Raw genomic sequence first — 12095 nt, 5'->3', positions numbered from 1 at the left:
AGCATTATTCTTTTCATTTTATAATATTCTTTTTGTGGGACTCAGTGGTCTGGTTAAGGTTAGGGAACTAAAACCAATTCATCTGCAAATTAGGGACCCACCACTTTAACATCCCACGTAAGACTTCTCTTCTGTTTTTTTTATTGTCGTCCTACGTGGCACCGCAACCATCAACATCGTGTTTCAAAAGGACTCTCATCGACCGTACGATTACTGCCTTCAGAATCGGATAGTCAGAAATTAAGATTTCAGAGAGGCAGCCACATGGGTGATAGTGGGCCACCACCCATGCAAACCAAGTACAATAGTTCTTTTCAGTTTAAAAATATATTATGATTTTAGTAAAAATATATTTGCAAGGGTTGAAAATATACTATTTATATTGTTATTATCATTTTTAACACATGGTACTTTTATAAAATAATTTTCCTTGTACTTTTTAGGGCATATAAATAAAATGAAATAGAAAATAGATGTGAAAAAACTCGTGATACCTATTTATTTATTATGGTTCATTTTTAAGTATAAAATATTTAAGTTTAAAATTTAGATTAGAAAAAAAAAAATTGTGTTATAAAATATATTTATGTTTACTAATTAATATATATATATATATATATATATATATATATTATGGAATGAACCTTAATAGAAAATTGTTTCTTTCTACACTTTTTTTTCTAATATATATTAAGACAACTTTTTTAATATGTAAAAAATTAACCTGTAGTTTTTTTTTTCTTTCAAACCTCAAATAATTAATTTTACATGCGTCCTAATTAAAAGCATGAGATTTTTGAAACAAAAATTAAAAAATAATACATTCTTTTTAGTTTAATGAAATGTAAAAATAAATTAATTGGCCCACCTGATATTTCTTTAATAACTATCTCAGTGGAAATTGAATAGAATGTTTACTAATATATTAATACATAATTGACAGAGAGCAATTCTTTCTCTTCAGTGGAAATCAAACTTTTAAATTGTGATTTCATCTACCTAATATTTTTCATGGAATAATTGTATAATCTGCAATAAAGAAACTCTGCCCGAAAATTCAAGATTTTTGTTTTGGCAAATGCAGCATAACACCTTGCCTACCAATTAGAAGAGGAAGCACCTTCAGACTGAATCTTGTGACAGATGTTCTGCACTAGCACATGACTGCTCTTGCTCTAAAGATATCTGGTTCAAACTAGGCCAAAAAATTCTTATGTCATTTAACCCTTTCTTTTTTTTTCACTATGTTATTGCTTGTGCAGAATTAAAAGTAGTAGCAGTGTATGTAGACTGTTTGGAAATGGACAAACAGAGTGATTTTTGAAGATAAGAAGTGGAAGATTGGTTGTGTTTGCAGCCAGATATGGTTAACCAGTGCAGAACTTCAAGTTTTAGAATCCACTTTTTGTTAAAAGAGAATGTGCATGAAAGTTTTTTGCCCCAAGTATCTCACATGGTTGTAGGTGCCATTTTTAGAGAGGATATTGGAAGATGGCTTGGATTCTCATGAATTAAAAGAGAATATGAAATAATGTTACTAAAATTTATTTATAGCTTCTTTATTATAAAATGTATTTTTATTATTAGCTAAGATTCATTAAAAATGTCACATTATATATACAAGTTGTATACCTTTATTCAAATTATAATAATTTTATAGTTTTGCATACATCTCTACTACTAATAATGTGTATTGCTAACATCTTTCAAGAAAAAAATAAATAATTGTGTTAAATATTAAATTCTATTTATATACATTAGCAGCAAGACGCTCATCAACATGTGTGTATTCATATTTTTTTAATCATGATCATATATTAAATAATAAATACAAATAAATTTATGATACATATATTTATAACTTTAAATAATATTTTTTTAATTTATATTATTCTGGTATTTTTATTATTACTATATATTAAATATGTTATAAGATTCTTTTAATTAAAGAAAATGTTAAATTATTTATCTTTCTTTTGTGATAAAAAGTATAACAACTAAACCAAATGATAAGATAAAATCTATAAGTTTTATGAGAAATAAAAATATGAAAAAAAAAACAAAAACCATCACGTAGTAGTAAGCACTCTTCCACGTTTAATAAACGGTTTCCAAATTGTTTTTTTAAATCAAAATAAAAAATAAATATGATGAAAATAATAAGATAATAAAATCTATAATATATCTAAAATAGAATTGAAAACAAATCTTCTAAAAAAATATGAAGAATAGCTAAAACTAAAAATAAAATTCGAGAATTCTGAAAAGTTAGAAACTGATGAATTGTTAACAAAATTTGAACCAGAATATTTTTTCCGAGATCTTTGGAGTAGGAAAAATAATTAATAATCAACCTTCAAAGTTTTGACAACAATGTTTGAAAAATATAGTATTAGAGTTTTCTTAGTTTTTATTTTCTTCATTGTAATCCTTTCCCGTTGCCTTTGTATGAAAGACTAAACATCTTAGAGTTTATTATTTTGTGATTTCAAAATTATTGAGTTTTCTGTTCAATAAAGTTTTACTTTTAGATTCTCTATAGTAAATTGTGTTTTACTCTTGGCCTTTTTGAAATGGGTGGTGATATGTTAACACCAAAAACAATAAAAAACATCCACCTCACAAACCAACAAAATAATATTTTAATCATATATAATTTATTTTTTAATTTTAAATATTATTATATTATTATAATGTGATGTCAAGTATATGTTTTAATAATATTTTAATCATATATAATTTATTTTTTAATTTTAAATATTATTATATTATTATAATGTGATGTCAAGTATATGTTTTTCCTGTCTATGCTGTCAAATAAATCTTTTTCTTTTGAAGTATGGTTTAGGTCAAAATAATTATTTTTGAACGCTTTTTCACAATTCAATTCTTTTCTTTATGAGATGTTGATTAATTTGTTATTGAATATATTATTTACTTAATTCAATAGGTAGAAAATAAACATTTCATCTCATCTCATGAGTAGGAACTAAAACTAATGAGATACTTAATTCATCAAAGAATCTTTATTTTGTTTGATAAAATTATGTTATATTTGATTGACGTTTAATTTAATTAAGTTTAACATAGTGCATAAATAAAATATAAAAAATATTTAAAAAATCAATAATAATTTTATTGTATAATTTTTACTTTATTTTTTCTGCAAACAACTTCAATTTTCTTCTACTATATTCTTATGGATAACTTTTGTTGTTTATAAATAGATTCTGAAAACCATATATATAAGTTTCCAAGCCAAGATGCAAACTTCAAAAATTCATATAATTTTAAGCGTTTGATTGTAAATAAAAAGATTAGTCTTTCTTTTTGTTGTTTAAAGTTCAGCCACACTGTTTATAAAAATGCATATACATTAATTAACTCGAACGGCAGAACACTTATTTATTTGATATAAAGTTTAATGTTTGGTAGAATTTTTTATTAAAAATAGTTATTTTGTAACGTTCTTTTTAAAAGTAAGTTTGATATAGAAAGTCTTTCATTAGGTCCGTATTCTACGTTTTCTATAATTTATTTGTTATAGGGACAAAGTGTGTCCCATCTTATCTTGGTCACATAAAAAATCAAAAGAAAATAGTTCATCACTTTGCGAGGTGAAAGTAAAATTTGGTTCCAATCATAGTTTAATTACCCTCGTTAAACTATCCATTTCAAACACAATGAGAATTAAAATAATAATAATAATAATAAAAGCTCTACTTATTCTTTCTTTTACTCACGTAAAAAGGTTGAATCTGAAGTAACTTAAAAATACCCTAATAAAAAGAACACACATATTAGTGATGAAAAGCATGTTCCTCGATGCACAAAGATGCCTTTATCCCTTTAAAATAGCTTTGGTTGCAATAAAACGATGGATTAATCTTTGCATCCTTTGGAGAAGAGAAAGGGGTATTATTTAATCATTTAATTATTTTATTAAAAGAGCGATAAAAATGAAAGCAAGTGTATTTTGCTGACACAAGGAAAAGCGAGCACAATATTTTATTGAATAAAAGTAGACGCTATGAAAGTGTATTATTATAGAAATATAATATATAATATAATGCATGAAGAAGTTATAGTATATATAGAAAGCATAAAAAATAAAGAGAATAATAAATAAATAAAAGATGGTCTTTCCGACACTTTTATATTTGCATATAAAATGTGATACGAAAAGCTACTAGAGCTATTCTCTTCTCCTTCCACTTGTCTTATACTATTAATTTATTCCTAATGCCCTAATTATTAAGATATAAAACTAGGTTTATGCGCACCTTCAATCAGATTTGGTCATTAATTAATGGACTCACTCTACCTGCACATGACCAATCACGATTTGAATATTAATATAATAATTATTAAACTACCTAATTGAGGTTATAGTATATATTTTGACCTAAGCTAGTTACTATGTCTAATAATTTTTTTAACGAACATGCACAACTCATCATAAAATAATACGATGTATTAGCGGGTTAAGACAAACCCACTCATTCACCTTAAACAAATAATAAAATCTAATCTTAAATTTGTTGGATTCAAGTTGTCTTCATACACAAAAAAGTAGCAATATTAATTTTATTTGGACTTATCTGTTGACGTGGCATGCAGTGGTTGTTCCACGTCGGAGTTGCGTTCTTGAACAGTGAAGAGTTTCGGAAATGTGAATTTGTTTCGTAGCTAATCGTGGAGATCGCTATGATTAGGAAATACAATGCTATTTTAATTACACTACCAAGCAACATCGATAAAATATTCATTTCTAATGTACTACTTACTGTGAGACTAAATATTTTATTTTTCTTATAATATGAATGAAAAATTCTTATAATGCTTTCTTTTCTTTCTTTGGAGATGAGTTTGGGATGATCAAACTGTTTAATAATGTTTCTTCAGATTCTAGCAAGCTGTAAATCGAACACTCTAGACCAATGTTCAAAATTTCATAGCTTTGTGCCTTTGTTTTTCATTCATTCAAAGTGTGTTTTAACAAGTTTTTAAAACTGTTATCAACTTTCTCCACTACACCCCAAATTTGAATATGTTCGTTCGGATTCCAATTTCCAACCAAGTAAACAAATATTTGGTCAATTCTTAATGACAACTTTAAACATAGAAAATACATTTTTTATACGATTCTTGAAATTTTATTTTAGTTTTAATAAAAATGTAAAATTATATTTGTTTTGAAGAAAAAATTAATTAATATTAAAGATGAAATCTAAAAGAATAGAGAATTCTAACAAATTTATATATTTATTATTTTTTGTCTTTTTTAAGTTTTATCATTAAATAAAGAAGATTGAAAAAAAAACAAGAGATGAAAATCCTAAAAAAATAAATGAAATTTTGATGAACTTTAAAAAAAATTAAAAAATACTTATGTCATCTTATTAAGTGAGTATATTGTTTTTAAGGAAAAAAGTTGTTTAATGCTTAAAAGCATATGCAACTAAGGAACGAAAAGCACTTTCCTCGTGCATGCCAGAATGGTGTATTTACAAATCAAACTACCAGTATTAAGCTGCTTTGATTAATGTATAAAATTAGAGCTTGTTGGATCAAAAAACATTTTAATAATTATAATTTGTTTTATACGCTACTTAAATTAGAAGTTTAGCCTCTAACCTAATGATAGTATCACGAGTGAGACTATTCTCTGGGAAAATAGATAGATTAAAAAAATAACGATAGAAAAAAAAATGACAAGTAGGTTAGCATAAGATTTTTTTATTCATTTTTACCATTGTAAATTTAGTTCACATTTATTTCAACTTTTTTCTCCTTTATGGAATTTGAAATAACATTTTTTAAGATTTTGTCTAATGTCATATGATTTATTTCAACTGAATATTGTACTTATTTTAAAATTTAATTAAATTATTGAAACACAAATTTTGACTTCGAGAATGATAAATCCAAAATGTAAAAAATATGTTCTCTCAGAGAAAGTATTATTCCAAAAAGCAGTTGGGAAAAGCTATTTCAAAATCATGTTACGAACTCTCATTTTTTAAATATAAAGTACATCCCAAATTTGGTTTTAAATTATTTTAGTTCTTTCACGTTTCTGATGGGGTGCAGGAAGAAAAATGTAAGGGTGCAGGAAGAAATAACAGGGACCGTAACAGCGGCAGAGGAGGCTAGTCCATAGTAGTCCAGGAATAGGACCTTACATGGCCCATCTTTGCAATAAGAGTTTTGTTATGGTTTTATTTTATTCAACAAATGGGGAAAGTTAATTCACTAAAACTATCATAGTTTCATCTAAAATATGCATTTCAAACTTTTACAAATAAACATCGCTAATTATGTTGTTGTACTTGATTTCTAAAATCGCAACAAGAAATGCGAGCTTTGAACCTAGCGGAAGAGAAAATATTATTAATCAGTGGAGATTAATATTATGAAGATCTTTAAAACATAATACGTCTAATGAAGTAAATTAGTCATTACATAAATAGCAAATTTTTAAATTATTACTAAATCAGAACTGTTTCCTAATATTTTGGTAATTGTAGTAAGGCACTACTATGAACACATATAAAGAAATATATGAAGCAAATAAGGTAAATACCCTTTTAAGACTTTTGTCTTTTGTTTTTAAATATCTTCAGTGAAAGTTTCTTATATGAGTTGTTCATCAATAAAATTAATGTTCCACAAATCTGAATTCCTTACCAATGAAGACAATTTCTTATACAAGAGCAACTCCAACTACAAACTCTTTATATAGGGTCTTGTTTAGGGTGTTTGTCACTGCACCCTATCAAAATTCTTCCTGCACATCCCATCAATTTTCAAAAATACTGTTTACTTTTTTTTAATGACTTCTGAATTATCTTTTTTGAAACATACTATCCAAAATTCATGAAATGTTTTCTGAAAAACGTTTTCCAAAACTTTCAGAAAATATTTTCCAGAACAGAGTTTTTTGGAATAAACTTTTCAAAATGTATATACGTTCTGAAATGTATTTTCTAGAATAACTTTTCCAGAATGTGTGAAAGAGCTTTCTGAATTATTTGATGAGGGTACAAAAAGAACTTTGATGGGATGTATGAACAAACGCTGTTTATAAACTTCAGCCCTTACAAAAACCTGTCATTGAAGTTTGCTGAATTGACATGCAAAGTTCTTAAAATAAGATTCAGCTTTTATATAAGAAGACTCTTAAGAACAAAAGCAATAATTATAATAATTAATTTGTTTACTTGTTTAGTTCCTTGAGTGATACTTGTACTGTAGTTCCTGTTCTCAAAGCCGATTCCAACAAAAACTAAGATGACTTTTGGTAAAAGTTATTAAAATGTGAATTTTAGGTCTTATTCTCTCAATTTCTGAATTTAAATTTAATCCACTTCTATAATATAATTTAATTTTTAAATAGAACTATTAAACTATGAAGGTGATTTGTAATTTTTTTGTTGTCTCTTAGTTGTAAAATTGGTGAAGAGGTGCATGCCATTTCACTTCGAACAAACAAACTCACTCTCCATTCATTCCAATAAGCTGTTAAAAATGACTTATATAAACAACCTATTCAAAAGTACTTAAAACTACTTAATCAAGTTCTTTACCTAATCATACCCTAAGTTTATCACAAATGAGTTTGACGGTGAATTTACTTGATTTCTATATCTAGAATCATAAACTTGCAAGAGTTTACAAGTAGATTCAGAGTTTCAAAACAATGATTCTTGAGCGTCAAAATTCAGTGAATTATGTAAAATAAATCCAATTTACAGGCACGAACTTACTTTTTCAATTTGAAAAAAAAATGTATTTGATTCAAAAGTTTGTCTTCTATATTACCAATAAACGTTTGCATTAATCATCCAACCCCATAACAAAGTAGATACAAAAATTTGACCTTCTTTAGATAGAACTCAGCATTTACTTTTTGTATCAAAGCATCAAACCGTCAGCAACTCCTGAAATAATGGGAGAAGTTACTTTTCAAATCCCAAATAATTAAATAAAAATCAGGAAGTATAGAAATAAAAATTTGAAAACAGTTAACATCAAAGATGGATGAAATATTGTATAATGAGGAAAAGTCAAGTTACTCCAAAAGTAACTATAAAACAGAATTTTTCATCCTTTAATTTTCTTTTAATCAAAGAGTTCTAATAAGTAACTCATCTTAAGGCTATTAGATTAAAAGAAAATTAAAGATGAAGATAGATATTAATCAACCATCTGTCATAAGCTATTAATACACATAAGTTAAACTAGAAATATATAGTACCTTTTCTTTCTGTTTGAGGATGGTCTCAACTTTCTTTATATAATCATCTGTCAACTTCTACATAACAAAATAATTATCATGAGGAAAATAAAGAAAGAATTCTATTCTAGTATTGATTATTTGAAATGATAAGCTTGGATTCTCATTCCCATCCTTTACTAATGATGAAATTACATTAATTATGCCGTAGGAGAAAATCATCACACTGATACTGAACAAAAAGGTGGCAAAAATAGACAATAGTGGGGTTTGCTATTGTTCCCTTTCACACAATTGCCCCATCCCCAAGAAAAATAGAAAAGGGAGATGGAAATTGGAAATTCAAAATGGAGTAAAAATACATAGAACCCTATATAAGTGCTCTTAAGTTACCTGCAAATCACTTGAAAAATCCTTCACATTATCTTCGGAGAGCTTTTTCTCCTGCCAGAAAATTCCCAACAAAATGATTAATACAAGAAATCTAACAATCTGAAAAGGAGTAAAATGGCCCACAACACAAGAAATAAATCACTGGAGTTAAGGTGTAATTAGAGGATTCGAACCTTCTCAAGTTTATCATAAGCTTTCAATGCATCTCTTCTTATATTTCTCAAAGCCACCTACCAAAAAAATGAAAATACACAATGATTCAAAAGGAAATTACAAATACTTGCAGTTTAGTCAAACTATTTATTGTTTATTCTAGAAGCATACAAGATACATAGGTATTTTCATTATATGATTTACATAGGAATATTACAGTACTATAACCAAACAGTATGTACTCTTCACAGGTTAGTACCTTTAATCATTCACGTTATTAACTCTTATTCTTCACTATATTACAACTACAAGTTTCAGAATAGCAGGGAAAGGAAACAAAATTTGGTATTTACATTTCAAAAATTGGCTGATGTTTGTTCGTTCTTAACCATGACAGATGTTTTATCCTTTTAAGGAAAATAAATCTTAAAATTGGCAATAAACAAAAGCGAATCCATTATCACAAATGTAAAACGTACCTTCCCTTCTTCAGCTTGTTTAGCCACTATTTTCGATAATTCCTATAAAGAAAAGCAAAATAAAATAAAATAAAAATTATGGCTTATAAGCTTGTTTGTTTAAGATTGAACAAAAAAGGTGAATCTATTATAAAGGTTTTCTTTTCCAGAAGTCTATTACTTTTGGCCTCTACGAAACTTATATACCTTTAGGGGAAAAAATAACAAAACAAAAACAGACCCTGATCATCAGATGACCAACATGAAATCAACATATTCATCCAGACCTTAAAAATATTCACTAGAATTTATGTATATAGGACCTTTATAAAAAAAATGGTAGAATTTCATAAACGAAATAAATTGATAACTAAAAAAATTCTATTAGAATTATGGCCAGCAATATACTAAGTCAGATTTTTTCTCAAACAGTTTTCTCATACCTAAAGAAATTAGAACCAATTAGGAATACTTCGTTAGTGAGAGTAAGCATGTAATTTACAAAGAGAGAATGAGTGGACAAAAGAAATCTCGTAAAAGAGTGAACCTAGACACAGCAGCATCAATGGAACTGGAAAAATACCTTCCTCCTATCAGATGTCAACTGTGGGATGCTCAATCTAATTGATTCTCCGTCATTATTTGGAGTCATACCAAGATCAGAGCTAACTATGGCTTTCTCAATAGCCTTCAAGCTAAAGAAATATACAAATAATTAGGAATTTGCTAAGTATTACTCTTTACAGGATAGCACATCAACACGTTCAATCACAGTTTTAAAACTTGTTTTATGACATGTGAATGAAGAATGCCTTAGATGGGTACATATATTCTCCATCAATAAGTAATATACAACAACTAAGGGAGACTGCAAACGAAGTAAGACATATGGACCATCACAAGTATGCCATACATGAAGTAGAATGGAATTGTACAATAATAAGCTTGAATAAGATCGGTTTGATGTTTGTTATCTATTTCAACCCTCTGGTGTGCCATGTAAAAGTGCATAATATACCTTGATTTGTCATATGGCTGTACCAAAAGAGAACTGGCATCAGGAGTGCTAATTTGAGCAATGCTCTTCAAGCTAACTGGAGTTCCATAGTATTCCACCTAAAAACACGTTATGAAACTGCTCATCTACAGGGAAAAAACTCTAAAAAATAAAGCTAATACATTTGATCGCTTTGTATTTAGCATTTAGTTAACAGGTGAGTACAGTGATATATGAACTTTCATCATTGTGAAACTAGGTACGATCTTGCGAGCTATGGTAGTTGAACCAAATCAAAGTAGAGAATATAAATTTGATGGGGCAGTTTCCTATGGCAACTGGAGGCTACTTGGTATTATTAGCATGAGTAAATAACAATGTGATAATCAGACCAATCCAAATCAACCGAACAAAAAATGTGAAAGCAAAAGCTGATAAATAATATAGACTTTCATGCAAGGAAAAGTAACCATGACAGACAAACGGAAATCACTGAGCATTAACTTCAACCATCGATACAGATGGGATACAATACAATTTTAAGAACACAAAGACATGTGTTATTTCAGTTTGAAATCAGATAACCCTTCCTTCGCAGTCATTAAAATGTAAGTTCATATGACTAACAAGGGAATCGTTTCAATTATAAAACTAAATGACTAAGGCAGTAGTACATAGGTGATATGGGTCTAATTAACTAAATTTCTTAATAGGTACTTATATTATAAGTTATATCAGAAAAAAAATTAAAAGATAAAATAAACTTTTCCCCAAAACTATGCATAAGTTAAAAACAATCTTTTAGAAACACTATCGGGACAAAGTTTCTGCTAAATTAGTTCATACATAAAATAATTTTAATTTTAAGGTAAGAAGTTTCCCAAAATGGACGTATAAGAAGAGAAAAATCTCTGAGTGAGCAACCCAACTGGCCAAAATTGGATGCATTTTTGTAGAATGTAGTAGAGAACATGGTAGGAGGGAATTAAAAGATACCTCGATCTTGTCAAGCATGGCGGGGTTTGCTCTCCCTGTCCTTATGGAATTGAAATTTGTTCGGACATTATCAATAGACCTCTCCATCCTGCTTTTCTAAGAGAGGGAAATGGAGAGAGAAAGATTAAAGAAGTGAAGGATGCTAAAAGAAAGATAAGATTTTTAAGAAACTTACAGCATCATTCTCAATTGCTGCCTTTTCCGCTTCTATTTCTTCAATGGTAGCAGCCCTGATAAGTGGCGTTCTCCTATGCGAGAACCCTTTGGAAATGAGGGGTGTTCGAGAAAGAGAGAAGCCAAGAGGGAGCTTGAGAGTGGCATAGCTCGCAGAAGAGGAGAAGGAGAGTTTGACGGCGTGAAAGGAGTGGGGAAGGGAGAGAAGGGCTTTGGGAGGGTTTCGGATGAGGGAGCGGACAGCGGTGGTCGGAGAGAAAGAGGTTGCCATGAGAGAGACACAGAGACACCCTACGCCTTGTGTTGATGTCGTTGTGGATAACAACTTCCTTTGCTCTTTTCAACACAGTCTTCGCCTTCGCCTAATTTGCTAAGGTAAGTTCTTGTTCATACGATAAACTTCTGGTTTTATAATTATAAAGAAAGGGTAAACTAAAATTAAACACCCCAAATTTGTTTAACTTTTACTTTTTACAAAAAAAAATGTTTAATTTAAAAAAATAACTTTTATTTTCATGTTTTTATTAATAATTATGACAATATACATCAAAGAAAATAAAAATAATGAGATACACGTGTGACTAATAAGAAATTACTAGAGAAATTAATAATAACTCAATCCAATCTCATAATTGGGTTAGACATTGGTCATATGATCCGTTAACTAACAACAAATATATCACAT

At 28.3% G+C, this 12095-nt stretch overlaps 1 protein-coding gene across 1 annotated transcript; it reads right to left on the bottom strand.

Annotated features, from left to right (window-relative positions):
* Positions 1-7750: 7750 nt before the first annotated feature.
* Positions 7751-11794, bottom strand: LOC137829719 (ribosome-recycling factor, chloroplastic). The gene is made up of 9 exons (XM_068636604.1): positions 11412-11794; positions 11237-11332; positions 10262-10359; positions 9827-9938; positions 9265-9306; positions 8806-8862; positions 8633-8683; positions 8261-8317; positions 7751-7943 (listed from the first exon to the last, which is right to left on the bottom strand). Exons 1-9 carry the CDS (start codon positions 11679-11681, stop codon positions 7926-7928), a joined length of 801 nt encoding a protein of 266 aa, XP_068492705.1. The 5' UTR covers positions 11682-11794; the 3' UTR covers positions 7751-7925.
* Between the last annotated feature and the right edge of the window lie 301 nt (positions 11795-12095).

The sequence above is a fragment of the Phaseolus vulgaris genome, chromosome 7, assembly GCF_000499845.2.
Source record: "Phaseolus vulgaris cultivar G19833 chromosome 7, P. vulgaris v2.0, whole genome shotgun sequence".
Classification (NCBI taxonomy): Eukaryota; Viridiplantae; Streptophyta; class Magnoliopsida; order Fabales; family Fabaceae; genus Phaseolus; species Phaseolus vulgaris.
Note: the sequence above shows the minus strand (reverse complement) of the source record. Positions and strands in the feature narration are given on the sequence as shown.